The sequence below is a fragment of the Ambystoma mexicanum genome, chromosome 2q (genome assembly GCF_040938575.1).
Source record: "Ambystoma mexicanum isolate Mex_15411 chromosome 2q, UKY_AmexF1_1, whole genome shotgun sequence".
NCBI lineage: Eukaryota > Metazoa > Chordata > Amphibia > Caudata > Ambystomatidae > Ambystoma > Ambystoma mexicanum.
In genome coordinates, this window is record NC_090924.1 from 55,249,594 (window position 1) to 55,267,435 (window position 17,842).

At 44.7% G+C, this 17,842-nt stretch overlaps 1 protein-coding gene across 1 annotated transcript in view; it reads right to left on the reverse strand.

Annotated features, from left to right (window-relative positions):
- Positions 1-9,507: 9,507 nt before the first annotated feature.
- Positions 9,508-17,842, reverse strand: part of INTS15 (integrator complex subunit 15) — a 237,612-nt gene continuing 229,277 nt past the window's right edge. Inside the window, exons 7-8 of the mRNA XM_069646812.1 lie at positions 12,212-12,251; positions 9,508-11,110 (exon numbers count right to left, since the gene is read on the reverse strand). Coding sequence (XP_069502913.1) covers positions 10,906-11,110; positions 12,212-12,251 — 245 coding nt within the window. The 3' untranslated portion in view covers positions 9,508-10,905. The remainder of the gene's footprint in view (positions 11,111-12,211; positions 12,252-17,842) is intronic.

A 17,842-nucleotide genomic window follows, 5' to 3' on the forward strand; every position in this document is an offset into this window, starting at 1 on the left:
TGTTCTTGAATAAATATCCTTCCTTGATTGTCAAACGCCAGGGATTTTTCTCGGATATGTCCTTCCAGAGTTCAGATGATTGAGTCTGTACTCTGATTTCTTCCAGGAGATTGATCGCTTGAGCTACAAAGATTGTAGGTGGAAACATTTTAGGATAGATCTTATCCTCCAAGGGAACGTAGTCGGGACGCCGAAAAAGGGCATCGGCAATCATGTTTTGCGGTCCAGGAACATGTGAGATTTGAAATTGATATTGAGCAAAGAAGTAGGCCCATCGAGCTGGTCTACTGTTCTGGCACTCCATGGATTGTAGGACCTGAAGATTTCGATGATCAGTACGGACTTGAACTGGATATTTAGCACCCATGAGTAGATGTCTCCATTCAGTGAAGGCATGACGAATGGCCAATAACTCCTTCTCCAGAACTGAGTAGTGAGTCTCACTGGTAGTCAGGGTCCGTGAAAGGTAAGCAGTCGGATGTTCCAACTATCGGATTCTTGTTTTAAAACTGCTCCTATGGCGTAATTGGAGGCATCTGTTTCCACTAGAAAAGGACGATTTATGTCAGGTTGGGCCAGGATGGGGGCCTGAGTGAATTCTTTTTTCAAGCGTTGGAATGCCTTGTCTTGTGGTATAGAGCAGTTGAATGGAACGTCTTTCTTCAGGAGATTAACAATCGGTTGGACAATCTCGGAAAAGGTGGGAATGAATTTCCGTTAGAAGTTGGCAAGCCCCAGGAAGGACTGTATTTGCTTTACAGATGTTGGGGCGGGCCAAGCCAGTATGGCCTTCACCTTTGAAGGATTCATACTAATTCCTTCTGAACTAAGGACAAACCCCAGATAGTGAACTGATGTAGCATGAAACAAACATTTTTCTGGTTTGGCTAAGAGCTGATTTTCACAGAGACGTTGAAGTACTGCCTTTACATGTTCTTCATGTTTCAAGGAATCCTTTGAGAAGATCAATGGGTCATCCAGGTAGACGATAACATTGAGAAATAGCATGTCAGAGAACACCCTATCCATAAAACGCTGGAAGACTGCGGGAGCATTAGTCAGACCAAAGGGTGTTCTAAAGGCTGTTTTCCATTCGTCTCCTTCCCGGATACGGATCAAATGGTAAGCACCTCGGAGATCCAGTTTCGTGAATATCACTGCACCTCTCACAGCTTCAAGAATATCCAAGAGTAGGGGTAGTGGGTATCTGTCTTTCAGGGTGTGTTGATTTAGGCCCCGATAGTTCAGGGAAGGTCTGAGCTCTTTGGTATCCTTTTTAGGAACGAAGAACAATGAAGCACCAGCTGGTGATTTTGAAGGTCTTATGGTGCCATTCTCAAGATTAGTGTCTAGGTATTCCCGGAGGGATCTCTTTTCAAGTTCTGAAAGGATAAACATCCTGCCAAAGGGAATCACTGCTGAGGGTTCAGTATCTATGGCACAGTCTTCGGGTCTATGTGGAGGTAAGGCTTGAACGATGGCAGTAGAGAATACATCAGCATACCCTTGATAGATCTCTGGAACTTGTACAATATTGAAAACCATGAGTGGTGTCTCCGGACACCTTGGTGGACCTTTAGGGGCTGTGACTGAGATATCCAGGTTTAAACAATGGTTCATACAGAACTCCGAGCCCAGGAATAAGGATCCGGACGTCCAGTTGATATATGGATTGTGCCTTTGTAACCAGGGCATGCCCAAAACCAAGGGGTAATGGGCCGATTTGAAATGTCAAGCACAATTCTTTGATGATTTATGGAAAGATGGATCTCCCTTGTTTGCAGAATTATAGGTCCTGAGGAGAGAGGTCTTCCGTCGATCGCTTCCACTGGCTGTGAAAAACTTCTTGCTTCATACGGAATGTTATGACTTCTGACCCAATCTTGATCAATGAAGACTCCCATTGCTCCGCAATCCACCAAGGCCAGTATGGGGTAGACCTTGTCCTTGGATGGCGATAAAAAGACCTGTAATATCACCAATTTGTTTTGTCCAGGAGAGTTCAAGGATGGAATTGATGTGGAGCAAACATCGCTCTCCCGAAACCTTGCTCCATTTAGGATCGGGAGCTGGCGTTTCCCGAGCGTCGGGGAGGAGCCAGAGGACATTCTTTAACTAGATGTTTATCCGAGGCACAATATATGCATAAGCCTGTGTGTATTCTTCTTAACTTTTCCTGCTGGGAAATTGGTCCACGAAAGGCTCCAAGTTGCATGGGTTCAGAATCAGTGCTCGGACTCTTGGCAGATTCTGTCCTTGTAGTATTCTCTAGGGAGTATCTTTGGATTGATACTTTATTCTTTTTCTTTTCGGCCTTTCTTTCTTGGATTCTAAAGTTTATTTGCATAGACAAGTCCAGGAGCTCCTGGAATGAACTAGGACGTGCCACCCTGGCTAGCTCGTCCTTAATCTCTTCATTTAGACCTCTGCGAAACCAAGTAAAATTGGCTTCCAGGGGCCAGTCCGCCTCTTTGGCTAGCTGTTTGAATCTGGTAACATAGGTTAACATGACTTGGGATCCTTGTTGGAAGTCAAGTAGCTTTTCTTGAGCACTGTGAACCAGCTCTGGTCGTTCGAACATGGTCTTGAGTTCCGCGATGAACCCTTCATAATCATCCAGGAGAGCATCCCCTGAATTGAGTAATGGAGTGGCCCATGTAAGGGCATTACCGGAAATATACGATATTATGAAGCCCACCTTCGCCCTAGGAGTTGTGAAATAGTAGGGCTTAAAGGTAAAATGTACCAAACAAGAATCCAGGAATCCACGTAAGGTCTTTGGTTGATAAATACGACGGTTCAACACTCCTCCCAATAATACGCTGTCCTTGTTCGCGGAGTCGCGTGACAAGACGAGCTGTCTTAGCGCTGCATTCTCGGCTTTTATATTCTGCACCTCTGTGGAACGTTCTTGCATTCCGCGCATCAGGTCCTGAATAGCATTCTCCATGGTAGAATCCGTATTGATCGTTCGGCGTCTCAAACTGTCATAAATCTCCCCCCGTCTCACCTGTGATCGGGATCTCCCTTGTTCGGCCGCAGGACTCTTCCTGTGAGTGGTTCGGGTCTTGAATAGGCTCGCCCGAGCCTTGTCAGGTTGCAGAGCGCGTTCAGAGTTCCGGGAAGTTTGTGGTTCCAGGGTGTCCAGGATTAGCCATAACAAGCAATGTAGGGGGGGGAAGTCCAGGAACATGAAAAAAGGCAAGGAAGGAAGTAAGAGGATCAAGGAAGAAAATGTAGAGAGCAAACACACGTCGGGTCACTATCGAAGATAGCGTTGAGACGCGTGGACCAGCAGGGGCGTGACCAATTTATAGTACGTGCTACGACGTGAAAGCTAGTGCTTAGAACGGAGCTTGGTACGGCTATGTTGGGAGGAACAAGGAGTACAAGCCCTTCGTGACAATGACCATGAGGTCCAGAAGGGGCAATTTCGCCGGGTCATGACAAGAATCCTTATATCCAAAGAACATTCGTTTTGCAAGGATCCAGCCCGTCCATATGCCTCAGCGTGAGAATTATCTCCCGAGGTGGGGTCTGCCTACGCGCTAGGGGAGCGAACAACAAAAAAGTAGTTTGTGCTGCTCAACCGGCTGTATTCCGAAGTCAAAGATGTGCAGCCTGATCTGTAATAATCTTTAGTCGCCTCATGTGTATTGCGTTTTGGCGGGAAAGACTAATGAAAAAGTAAAATATTCTGCCTTCATCAGGGCATCAATTGGAGGACCCGGTAGTTTAAAGAAAAAGGAAAATGGTGGATGATGTGTTGAATCGATTTGGCTGGTGTTTTTACATAACAAAAATGTAAAGTAACTTAATTCGTAAACGGAATGTCAATTTGGGAAAATTAATTAACAGCAACTCAACTGGTAATCCTTTCACCGTCATCTCTGACAAAAAGAAAAAAGTAATGTGCTCACCACCGGAAGGAATTCGTGAAATCCAATTTCCCTTGCCTCCCTCACAGGGAAACACACCACACCAGACCGTACAGCAAAGCCACCCGTCCCGCTAGTCACGTGACAAATGGTTAGAAAAGGCGGTTGTTATCTGAATAATTCTCAGCACCTACTTAATTCGAGGATCTTTGTGTTGTAGAGAGCGGATAAAAAAAATCGTGCTGCATTAAATGTTGAATAAAATAATTACCTAATCGTGAATGACAAAGGAGCAGGCGCAAGGGAGCACATCCTCGTTGTGGGATGAAACTGCTATATTCCCAAGCGCGACCGGCCCGATGAGGACGCCATAGTCTGGGTGCAGTGGCCGGAGAAGCCGCATGGAACCGGCACACTTGAACGTCTAGGGATAAAGAAATACTGCAAGACGTTAGCAAAAAAAGACACGGCAATGTATTAAAGCATGTCCGTATCATAGGCATTATGTATGAGTGATAGGACAGAAATAATCATATCCTGCAGCAATTTACCTGTTCTAAAGATAGCTCGCTGGCGGGTGCGAGTGGCTAGCAATTGTAATTCTGGACCTTCCTGGTTCGAGGTTCACAGACCGGAGAGGCCCGGGCGGACGTCATACATACGTCCGGTAGCGCCATCTGGTGATTTGAAGGCACAGCACCAGTTGTTGGAGCGTGGTGAGGAAATGAAGTTTGGATGGACCCAGCTCCAAATGTAGCGGGTCCAAAACCTGAAAATGAACGGATCGAGAATGTTTCTCTCTTCCTCCCAGAATCATCTTGCCTTTGTTAACGCAAGTCCCTATTCTGTGTTAATTTAAGGAAAGAAGAATTTCTGTAGCGATTTACCTATAGACTAGGACACCAGAGTCTGTCTCTGCTGCCATCTGTAGCTGCGTTCGGTCTCCGCGATCCAGTGTTGAACGTAATGCTGAAGAGGAACAGCCAGTAACCATAGCAATATGGAAAAGAGGCGAAGAGAGACAACAGTTGACCCATTGGTCAACGTCACTGGTGAGATGGCTAATCTCAAACTGGCTCGCCCTGCCCCAACGTCCCTGTTTTGTGTTAATTTTAGGGAAAGAAGAAAAAAAAAATCTATAGTGATTTACCTATACACTAAGATTCCAAAGTCTGTCTCTGCAGCCGTCTGTAGCTGCGTTCGGTCTCCGCGATCCAGTGTTGAACGGAATGCAGAAGAGGAACAACCGGTACCATAGCAATATGGAAAAGAGGCAAAGAGAGACAACAGTTGACTCATTGGTCAATGTCACTGGTGAGATGGCTAATCTCAAACTGGCTCTCCCTGTGTCACACAGGGGGGGGAGGAGAGAAAGAAAGAGAGAGAAAGAGAGAGAGAGAGAGAGAAAGAGAGAAAGAGAGAAAGTGTGTGTGTGTGTGTGTGTGTGTGTGTGTGTGTGTGTGTGTATATATATATATATGTATATATATATATATATACATACATACATATACACACACTAAATGTGCATTGTACATAGCACTGTTTTGGTAAAAGAAGCTTGCACAAGGGTGCTGGGATATAAGGGGCACAAAGTGGTTTAGTTCATCACCGGTGTTTGGAGACTAAAGAGGAATCTCCCTATCCGGCAAATGAGGGGGAATATCCGTGCTTCGACGGTTTCCAAAGTATTGGTATGTGCAGAGGCTGGGAAGACTTGCAAGTTCAAGCCACTAAACCGCCTGGTACATACTGGGAAATATTGGTGTGTACAAAAACGTCAGGATCACATCTGGGGGATAAATTGCTCGTTGAGAGCATTTTCTTGAGTGTCCATTCTATGGATCCATCTGTTTTCAAGGTCCAGCAGTCTAGTCTGTATATTTGGACCCAGGTGGACTTTTTCCAGGACCCACCATACCAAATCATCAGGTGTATGATGGTTGGTCAAGTAATGTGTCACCAGCGGAGCCGTTACGTTCTTACACCGGATCCTGGAACGATGTTCCGAGATCCGGGTCCCTACGTTCCGCATGGTTTGGCCCACTTAGCGAAAGCCACAAGGGTATTCAATACAGTATACAACTTGGCTACTTTTACAGTTCGACTGATGTTTCAGAGTCTAGTGCCTTGCTCCGATTGCAAAAGTTTGGATTTTCTTTGTAAATCTGCATATTGAACACGAGCCACAGGGGTAGTGGCCTCTGACTTTCCGTTGGTTCCAGGGCCCGACCGAGGGGTATCTCGGACAAATAGTGAATGAACTAAATGTTCTCTGATGTTCTGTGCTCTCTTAAAGGCGAACCTTGGTATGGGTTCCTCTGGAAATTTTAGCCCGACTATGGACCAGCGTTTCCGAATTACTCTTAATGTCGAAAGAATTTGCATTATGTGTGGTCACACAGTTAACTATCTGGTTTCTCCCGATCTTGGTGGATCCGAGGTGCGAGTCATGGTTAGTGAACCTGGCTCTTTCTTGAAGATGAAACTAGCTTCCTCGGGTAACCAGATAGCAAAAGTCGTTCGCCCAGCGAGGTTGCGTTCAAGTAATAGCCCTCAAGCAAGGAGCAGTTCCTTCGGACCCTCAAAAATTGGCCATATGGCAGGTGCAAAACTTTTTGAATCAGTAGCTGCGGACAATACATGACACTGAGCATCAAGCCTGGATGAAGGCTCTAACAAAAAATTACTCTAAAATACTGCCAGATTAGTGGCTATGGAGATCACTCGAAGTATTCTGGATGACTGTGCAAGTGCTTACTATACTCAAGAATACGGGCCCCCCACCTGCAGAAAACTGCCAGGCTCCAGTGCCGGACGCCAGTGGGTTAGGGTCATTGTCTGTGACATCTGGCAAATAAGGACTACTGAAGGATCAAGCCGTTTGTCATGGTGCCCCAGGGATACTGCCCGATGTCCGTTTTGGAGTAGGAAATCGGTGTGCATTCTAGCAAATGTAATTTCCACCCTGGCAATGTCTACGTAAGCATACCTCATGTCGGATAGCAAACATTGGAAAATAAGTGTGTTGGTAATGAATAAGGAGTGATTAAAGGTTTTACACTAGATTAAAATAACATATTTGGTGAAAAGAGTACCATAACAAACAAAACAATCATTTTACAACAAACACCCAACTAAAAAAGTACACTGTCAATTGGCCAGCAAAAAGGATCTGAGAAGTAGAGTTACAACCCATTTAATTGAGCCATCAGAGGAGTTTCTAAAACCTACATGACCACTTACCATAGAGAGAAGATTTCAGATATAGTTAAGCAGAAACTTGTGCTAAAGGTAACATGTGACACTGATAAACAAGGCTTTCTTGCAGAAAATACAAATTGCATCCTTTTTACCCCTAGTGGTTATATATGTTTTTCAGTAAAAGCAGTAACCTGGCCTCAACATCCCATGTGGGCCAGCCAGCAAATAATATGGATTGTAAGCCTTGTGCTGTGTTGTTGTTTCGCATGAGCACTGCTATAAACAAAACGAAGAAGTACATAAACCACAAAACTGTCCAAAAATATTTATTTCAAATTCACAAACAAATGGAACTTTTAAAATAACTTTTTTAAAATCAGGACCAAATTGGTGATTTACTATGGATTTATGACAAGTGCATATATTGTGTGCTCCAATCGATTAGGACACACACTTGGGAATGGGTAACAAAATGTAGCAGTGGCGGGTGTTCGAAAATGCTTCCAGCTGGCAAGTGTCGCCATTGTATCTGTAATTTTCACTTAGGAAAAGAACCTTGACAAGATAGTCACAAGAAGTGAACTTACAAGAGTGGTAGCAGATGATAACAAATGTCATGTCAAAGAATGTATTCAGAGAGGCTGGGAAAGTGTGCACATGAACAAGGCAGCAATTAGGCCGAAATGGACTGCTGCTCCTTTTACAGGCCTGGAGTTACAATTTGTGTAACTTCCCCAGGATCAAGCAGCCCATGGAGTATGCTGGTTCTCATTTCACAATATGTGCGCAAATAGAATCATTCATATTTTTGGGAAATTTACTTTATACATTTGACTTTTAATACACAAAAAACAGTTCTGTCAAAACGTATTTGTTTTCGATGACCGTACTTTCTTGCCCGCCTGGGATTAAATTGTATACCAGAAAAGGGGTTGCATGGGGTATTGGGGATGATGAGGCATTTCCTGGTAAACCAATCTCTCCCTCTCTCTCTCTGAAGGAGGGCAGTTGCAGGTAATCTCCGATCTACAGGTCACATGTGTCAAACTGCAAACTTTACAAAACTCTATCTGATCTGTTTAGGCTCTGTGAAATTAGGTTATCAGAGTAGAAAACAGGACATAAAATGTATTACAAGCCACCACCACATCCTTTTTTAAGTTGGACGATTCAGAGACAACCATTTCATTGTTGCTCTTCCTGAAGGTTTCATCAAACCCATTGTTCGGGGTGACTGCAACACCTGCCTTCTGATATCTAGCAACACAAGTAGCACAAGTAATTGTACATAGGAATTCATATAGCTCTTTAATGATCACCCATCTATGACTTTCTAGGTAACGCTACCCTTTCCATCTCTTTTTCTGTGTGATTTTACTGTCCCGGAATGATCCAAGACGGAAATGCCTGCATGGGAAATGTACACAACACTGAAATGTTCGTACATTTCCCATGTGGACATCCATTAAAATCACACACAACACCCCCAACCCCCTACTTACCTTCCCTTCCCTTCCCTTCCCTTCAGACACACTGTCTCTGCGTCTGCGGTGCCAGTTCCCTTTCACTTCCGTGATCGGGAACTGACGCTGCAGGGCCCTTTTCTTTTTTTTTTTCTTTTTTACTTTGGGTGAGCTGCAGGGTTGTCCCCCGCAACCCCCGCCCACTACACTGTATAGTATAGTGAGCGGGGGACACCCCCACAGCCCCTGGCTTTTTTTTGTTTTCTTCTTTTTGCTCCGGTGAGCTGCAGGGGTATCCCCCCAACACCCCGCTCACTATATTAGTGAGCGGGGTGTTGCGGGGGACACCCACCAGGGCCCATACCAACCCCACCTAAACACATACCACAAAAAGTTCAAACTTTTGGTAGATAGAACATTTCATGGTGCATGCTTTAGGTCTTTTGGTGGGGTCGGTAAGTCACAATGAAATTGCCTCAAAGAAAACCTACCTATTACCATCAAGAAGCCAAGCTGTAACAGCAGTCATATCTGGTAAGGTATAAAGACTTTAAGACCAGACCTTTCTCAGTTTATGATGCCCCTGTGTGCAGAGAGCTTCTGGATTTATTCAAAGATCCAGTAATCTCCCACAGGGGCATTAAGAAGAAAAAGCAAACATCTACTTTTCAGTTTGTCCCTATGAAGGTAGGGTCTCGGGATGGCTGACTTTATGAAAGGCATACATACTCTTCAGTCAGGACTGTATACCCGAATAATCTCTCTAAATGGCTTCTCTGCTTTGCGATGTTAACCCCCATCTTTAAGCAGATGAAAGTTAAGAATTCATTGATTAAACATAGTATACAATGAACAGTTAAAGGATTAAGCTTGGATTTTTGTGAGATATTGTCCTCTTGAGATGAAATGCTATCTCTGTAGGCTTCCTTTTTACATACATCCACAAAAGGAGAAACGTATTTGGGAAAATCTGTGTATTTGGAGACGAGAAAGGTATCTTTCTGAAAGGACAAATTCAAATGTTCAACAAACATACCCACACGCGCACACACAGAGTGAAGTCAGTGACCTCATTTGTGAAAATGGCTCTGCCTGTGGTCCTTGCAGCGAAGGTTACAATGTCTATCCAACTCCTTCACCATTTTAACCCCAGTTTCTCAATCCCATGGCAGGCAAAGTATCTCAGCAAGGAATCCAGAAAGAAATGTGCACTGCCATCATAAAATCTACACCAGCCAAGTAGGGACATCACGCAAAGCAACGTAGACAGATGAAGAGAAGACCAAGGGCGCCTGGAATATTTACAAACATTTAAAGTCGACAATTAAAAGGAAGTCATTGAAAAGACACTTCACTTTCCACCCTAAAAACCTCCACTTCCTTTCACAGACAGGGCACACAGGAACAGTATGGATGCAGAGTGCCAGAGCTACATTACCTTTGAAACAAAATTCAAGTGCAGCCCCACATGTGATACTAAAATTGAACAAGTACCAAATTTTATGTGATGCATGGGGACTCGGTCGCAGTTGGAGGCAGGGAAATAATGAGTGCGTCAGCGACACTGATGCTATGTGTTTGAAAGTTTACATAGTACAAATAATCGTATAGTGTAACCCTGAACTGCAAAATAGAATTCTATGCAATATGTACTTATAGACACTGTCCAAGTTTCAGCAGCCCGCAGGATAGCAACACATTTGGTCTTCATGTAACAGTTTTAACATACAATTTATGCATTTCCAAATCCTGTCACTATGAATCGGGTTGGTGCAAACAAGTCTCGTCAACCTCCCTTGGAGGTAATTTCATATGCAAGGCCTTTAAACGGAACCTGTTTCGGGACCAGAATGTGTAAGTCGCCCATCCTGTATAGGGCCAGTAGCAGCAATATGTAACAGTCCATAGTCCACACTAGCCCACGATTTGGAGACCATCTTGCCTACTTGGGCACATCCGCCCACTCTTACTCGCTGACCTGCAACAGCATTTGAACTGCAGTGGTTTTCTTTTGGAGTGTTTTCATGCAGCAGTTGCTTGCTTGAAATGGAGTCTTACTCAATTCCCAGTGCTCTGGGCAACCTATGTAATCACACACCTGCCCTTTGCCCTTACACCCCCCCATCCCCCTTTGTCATAATGGCATGTAAAATGCCAGTTTAGCAGGCAGGAACGAAGTTGACTCTTCCACTGGAAACACACGAAGGAACCTGCTATCATCCTTTGAAGTTGATGTCTGAGGCCAGTGTAGGATATCTGCTTCAGAAACCTAGCTTCACTGCAGGACAACTGGAGCAGGAAATTGAACCATGTCCCAGTGAGAGGAAAAAGAGGATGTTCTTTGCAAAGCTGGATACCACTTAGTGAAGAGGGCGGTAAGGAAATGTCATGCCAGGTATGAAAGACTGTACAGATGGAAGTGTCGGGTGGGCTGGCCTTGCCCCATGTGTTGGGTAGCCTAGAGGTGGTGTGTGGATATGAGGATAGAATCCGGGAGGTAGGCTGACATGGGCAGACTGTTGCTGTTGTGCTTGAACTGGGCCAGAAATCACCAGTTGAAGAAGGCTGTAATACAAAGAGGAAATCCATGAAAAATACAAAAAATACAAAAACACACAAAACCAACGAATAAAGGCATTTGTTAACTGTCGGACATCAAACCATCATAAGATAAAGGTGCATCCTCTACTCACACTGCAGGTACTCTGCAAACCTCATTAACCTGCTATGCTCTGAAAATACGCTACAGGTACTGCACTTCAGCCCTGAGCGGTGTCACCACGACAATGCTGATCCTCAATTCACAGTGTAGAAAAAGTTGTCCAGACATACTTCGCCAAAATATTATCTATAGTTTATAGAAAAAATGTTGGCTGGCTCAAATTCCCAAAAACAAAATCAAGCGTTTTTGATTTGGATACAGTTTCAAGGTAAAAACTGACTTTTAAAACAAATTGCGTTTTATTTCATGTAGCTAAGTATCCATGGACCCAAGAAGTGCAAATCTATCATAAGCCTCCATAATTCCATACTCAATCCACCAATAATTCAATACCGCCATGACACAATCTCTGGTAAAACGTTCATTAAAAACACGCAAGTATCCTTAAAGGTTTAGTATTATGACCTCAGTTGAAAGAGACCGGATAAACATGCGTGTCTTAAAGTTTAGAATATCCACAAACTCCACTTTGGACCAATATTAATACGCCTAAATGCGATTCATTATTTATTATAATTTGCTTAATACCGATACAAGTTTGGATTCTATTCGAACCTCTGTTGCTCTGTGTGGTCTTGCTTCCATGACCAGCATGTTGCCCCTGTGCTATCCTACGTTCACAATTATTGATTTATCCTGCAGCTGAGTTTGAATACACACAGAGAGCCAAATAAATGTATATTGGGTCATTTCTGTCTAGCCTTGCGAACCTAACCAATTATGAAGGCCGCACTAGTAAAAAGTTGATCCCTGAAAAAGAACTGCCTTCTCAGTATGGTAACACTCCTAGCGTTTTTAGTCGTCTGTCCCAGAAGACACCCATCCACAATTCAACCAGATTCTGACCAGAATGTCTGCATGCTAGTTTAGTACTCTGCCTCAGAAATCTGACAACCCCAAATGATGTGGTTGCGATGTTGGACAAACAAAATATTGTTGCTTACTTGTTATGGGGCAGTCTGGAACACACAGTTCTTAAGTCATCTGCAAGTATAAAACGTAACTCACATTAAACAGAAAATAAAATTTAATCACCATAGCAATACATTTTATTGAATTGGCAGTGACATTTCAAGAGGTATCCTTTTATACTGCCTGGTGTTCAAAATTCTGCTATGCAATGCTTCTTGAGAGCAATCTCAGGTCTTGCATCTGTTCAGGCTAACTAGGAGCGCTTCAAACAACTTGATCTGCAATCTTTCAGCCATGTATGGTGTGTTCCGACTGGGTTTTGCAGTGTCCCCCTTGGTCTTATGTATGTTGACCGAGTACAACATTTCTATTTCTGTGACCCATCTCTGCTCTCATGCAAGGTGCTTTATTGTTTTCCAACTCAGGGGGGACGGACGCGGCCTTCCACCAAGAGCAATGTAGACCGGTGATGGCCTGCCACCCATAGCCATAGTACAGCGAGGGCTCCACAAGGGCTCAGGGATGTTATTAGCCCTGTCTGTCGCTTAGAACAGTGGTTATCACTGTCCCCCCCCCCCCGGGGCTCCCTCCTGCATGGTAATACCTTTAAAATGAAATGGGCGCTGCAAGTACTGGGCATCCCCAATTTCCCCCTAAATAACTGCAAAGATGATTGCAATGAAAAATAGAAAAGAGCCCAGTGCCTTTATTTCAATTGCGGTCATCAGGATGGAGGGCTGTCTGAGCAGCAAGAGCAGGTGAGTGGGGGCCACGATTTAAGGGGTGCCTGGACATACAGTGTGGGAGGTAAGGGGCTTCAATGTAAAAATCAAGATGGCGGACACATGTGGGAGGAGCACAGGTGGCTAAGAGCACACAGGCCATCACTGATGGACTTTGCCAAGTTTCCGGCCACCTGATAAGCCAGGCACCCGCTCCCTGCTGCCCCCTCACTCCGGGTGCCAATTGATTTGTCAATTTGTCTGCCCTTTTCTGTTTTTCTGACTGACTGCGAATGCAGTCTCCATTTGTGTTAGGAGAGTTTTTGTAAAGTCCACTTGAGGTAATATAGAGGAGCAGGTGGACGTGTTTTACCTAGCTTCTCCCCCTCACCGCGTCATATTGGAACAGCAGGAGAAGAGCCCGACATGGGACCCCATGTGTTGTTTCTATACCGCATCAAGTGTACGAGAGAGGATATGCACTCAGCCAACCATACCGAACGTACCCTCGTACTAAAAGAGTGGAAGGATGTCAGCACACACCATTGGATATCATGGAGCGCTGAGTGCAATCTGATGAGGGCAGAGTGATGTCATAAAGCAGCTTTTCAAAGACATACTGAAACGATTTGAAAATACTTAAGAGTGACGATGTAAGTAAAGCAACAAGAGAAATATGTACGAAATGATAAAGTAATCATATATGCAAAGACAAAGTAATTTGCTGACCAATTAAGTCTAAATATGCAGTAACGCAAGATAGATGGGACATACAGAAGCTTGTTATAGAGGAAAATTGTACGTGCTAGGATGGCCATAATGGGAACATGGACGCCGGCTCGTGTTAATACTCAATCCAGATACTTCAGAGACAGACCAGGGTTGCAGAGTCAGGAGATGTTGGAGAAACAGTTTTGTGTGCAAAATAAAGGAGTCTATGCTGGCCTGGGATCAAGGATGCTATTTTAAAGGGATAATTGCAAGGCACAAGGGGAGGCTGACGGACAAGCCATGTAAGTAAGACACACTTCTCTTAGATTAAAGAAGACGAAAACCTTTCCAAGAGCCAAGTATTGGACAATTAAAAGTGTATAAAGTCTATACAAGATGGAGTGAGCAAGCCTCCAGAGGCCAAGAAGAGCAAGAACACTCAGTATAATTAAATCAAATTGCATTAAATAAAGAGGTCAAAAATTGACACATTTGAGGTCTCTTCACACGTGATTCAGAAGTCGAAAACAAGGGCTATTCATTTAGCTTTGGATGAAGATAGTGATGTGCTCACATTGCCTTGAATGTCCTAGAACAGAGCGCAGGCTACAAGGTCAACTACAGAAGGGTAACTTTGACTTATGGCCGGACAGATGAGATGGACTCATTGGAAAAGTGGAGAGTAATCCGACGTGACTCAAGCACCTAGGTTTCGTTACGCTCACATGCTGCTTACTGAGCCGAAAGTCCAAGGTTGGGTGAGAATGCCAACCAATCAGAGGGTCTATGGGGTAACCTGCTATACAATGTTACATAGACCAATCCGCTGCCAGTTTCTCTGCTATAATCCGCATTATACGTATTTAGAGGTAGTTTGTGACGTGCATTACAAATAAGAGGCAGCCAATGATGTACTAACCCTTATGTATACCATAGCTACATATGTTCCCCTTCCCAATCCCTCCCTTCAATAGGTTTTACAGTTTGCCATATAGTATGAGGAATATTGGGGTATAAAACCCCAGTTTAATCAAGTTTGTGTGCGAGTATGTGAGCATCAGTCTGATGTCTGCCAGGAACTGAGAATAAAGTAGTAGTTTGCCATATTCTTTTCAGTGTCTGGTTATTTGGTCTGAGATCTTTATTGGTAACCCCATCTACCATTAAAAAAAACTGCTTCAAGGTGCTAGAGCACAGTAAGACTTAATAAAACTATTGTTAGGAAAGATTTCTTAATTGTGGGTAATTTTCCTTCCATGTGGCAACCCCTAAACTTTTTGCTGTTGTTTTCACCATGATCTAGACTTTGCCAGAGAAGTGCAGCCTTCTGCCGCACTCCTCTGGGCTTCGCTCCATTCTTACGGGGAAATTGACATGCCCTTAAGACAGTCAGTACCGGGAAACGTTGTTTTCCGTAGTTTCTTTATCATGTTGCAGCTCTCGCGCAACATGGCACAAGAGGGCACTGTAAGCTAAGTTACTGCTCTCTTGGGTCTCTAGTCTTCTACAGGCCCTAGATACTCTCTTTGGATTGTAAATGAATGGTGCAAGTGAATCACAGAAGGGATTGGTGGCAGCAATCGTTTTTTGTGTTTTTGAGCTCCTTTTGCCGTTTTAAGCACATTTCTCGCGCTTAGCCCAAAATGGTGGCCTGGCTCCCAAAATGGCCAGACCACAAGGCTCTTTGTCCCGTCCGCTGACCTTCACCTCCCCCAGGTCGAGCCGACCCGGGGCCTTCCTTATTTGGGCATGTACCTTCCCGCAAAACACAGATGCTTTCGTGGGCTTCTACAGGCCTGGTGTGTGCCTCCAGGATGGGGGCTGGGATGTCTGGTCCCAATACACATCCTGGGCGCCAGAGACTCTAGGGTGGTGTGAATGCCTGGGACCCCCGTGGTCCATGATAAGCTCCACGTATGGTGTGAGTGTTGATGAGCGGATCTCCCATTGGGTCCCCTCCGTTTTGGCGCGAAGGGAACCGTGGATAAGAGGGGGCTGGAAACGCCACTACCATGTCGATCTCCGGAGTTCTCACGAACAAAGGAATACAGGAGCCAAGTATCCTGCAACCACGAGGCTGAACCGAGGAATCGCTGGTGACCCGCTGAAGGACTGCTCCTCTGCACTGCTGTCACTTTGTGAAACCCTTTCTACCTCTGATCGAACGAGAAGGCCTGTACTGGTACTTCGACCCTTGGAATAGTGGGAACAACTATTCTCGGCATCTTCACCATCCCCTGCACGTAACCCTTCGGAAGTGTCTCTGGGCCATCCAGCAGACTGACCAGCCTATCCAGGAGTCTTGCTCTGTAACCGCCGTCAGGTTGTGTTGTATTACGAGTCCTTGTCACTCTCACACGATTCGTACACTTGGCATTCCCAGGTCTGAAGTGAGTAGTGTACATTTGGCTGAAATACACACGGCCGCTCCGTTGCCCTGCTGTGGTAACAAACTGTGTGGGTTCACTGCATTTGGGACGCCCTCAACAACTTCTGCTGCTGCAGAATCTACACGACGACGAGACGTCCCCTGCTCCTATCTGAACCTGCCAGCACTGAAACTGACGCGGAGAAGCCTGGGTCTGCTTGCATCGGGGACCGGTGAGTAGCATTGCTAGGAACTGGTCGCCCTCCTGCAGGAGCTCATAGCTTTTCCCCGCTGTGCCTAACAGCACGCCTTTCCGTACTCGCGCTCTGCTTCTGCCCACAGTGGAGGCTGCGCTTGAGTCGCAGAGCTCTGTTCATCTTTATTTGTTCACCGAACTAAACTGCCTGATTCCCTCGATGAGACTCCCCTTTTTGCCCGTTGGCACCAGCGTGTGCAGGTACTTTTGAGCACAAGGCTCCACTCTTCGTAGGGCTTGGACTTCCTTTTAGTTAGGTGCCTCTGAAGGCGGACTGGGTCTAATTATTATTCGCACTGCCTGTTTTCCTCCCCATCTAGGTGGTCTACACATTTCGTGCGTCTAACTCGTTAGACTCGTTTGTATTTGTATACATATTGTATTGGTTTGGTATGTGTTGGTTTACTTGAGTTTTATTGCGATTTCGCGCTACGGTCAATGTTACAAAGGCCTTGTAATAAATGTGTATATATTTTTAATATAACACCTGCTTGGAGTAATTTGTAAGTGTCCTTGCTTTGTGTGCTCATTGCGAGCTTTCAGTCACCCTAACCCCTCTTGAGACCTAGTCTTGACCGCCGCGATCGCTACCTTGATTGGTCTGGCTTGTCCAGAGGTTACCCTGTTCCAAGAAACTAGGCTGGCCTTCTGAACCTCTGCGCCTCCAGGACAGAGTTCAGAAATCCGTCTGAACAAGTATCCCTTGGCATACAGGGCCCCAACTCTTAGTAGAAGTCTGTAACACTTAAGGAACCTTGTTAGAGTGGCAAAACAGTCAGGCTCATCATAGGAGGAGGATGTGAGCTGTAGGTAAGTACAACAGTCCAAAGAGACACACATAAAATGTTATATTAAAATATACATTTATTATATTTACACAAGGAAGGTAGACAGATACTTAGTTCACTTAACCAACACACACACACAGGAATTCTTAATACTTTTTGAATGCCTTTGCTTCAATGGTAGTTGCTTGCAATACAATTGTTACAGAGTTTGACACTAATGACAGTACTACTGTATTATCAGTAGTACTGTACACTCGCGTTAAGACCAATATATACAGTAATTATATTCATTTCGCAAAACCACATAAGATCATGTCTTTTAGGCAGGAAAAAGGGTTGGTTAATTACACAGCAGCAGAGCTGAATGTTATAGAGACACTTTTCAGGCAAACAAACGCTTTTAAAATCCAATCCCTAACTATACGAAAAAGTCAGGGTAGGAGTGGATTCAACGTCTTACGGTGCAGCAAACAGCTCAGGATACTTTCAGTCTCTAGGAAAAGAAATTGTAGAAATAACAAAATGAGGGGGACCCTAAAAAAGCACTCTCTAAAGGGACACAAGCTGGCAGCTTGGGTCGGAGGTAGAGTCGACACACTGGATACCTCTCCACTTACTCCAGTCACTCTGGAGCGACTTCTCGGTTCAAGTTAAGTTATACCTTTAACCCCAAAGGTACCTTAGGTTATGTGAAGTGCTCATAGCCGGATTCTCCTCTGTTCAGCAGCGACGGATCCAGTCTCCGGATTCCTCTGTCTGGTGACAAAAGGAAATACTCTGAATGGGATGTCTCATTCTCGAGAGAGGATCCTTGGCAT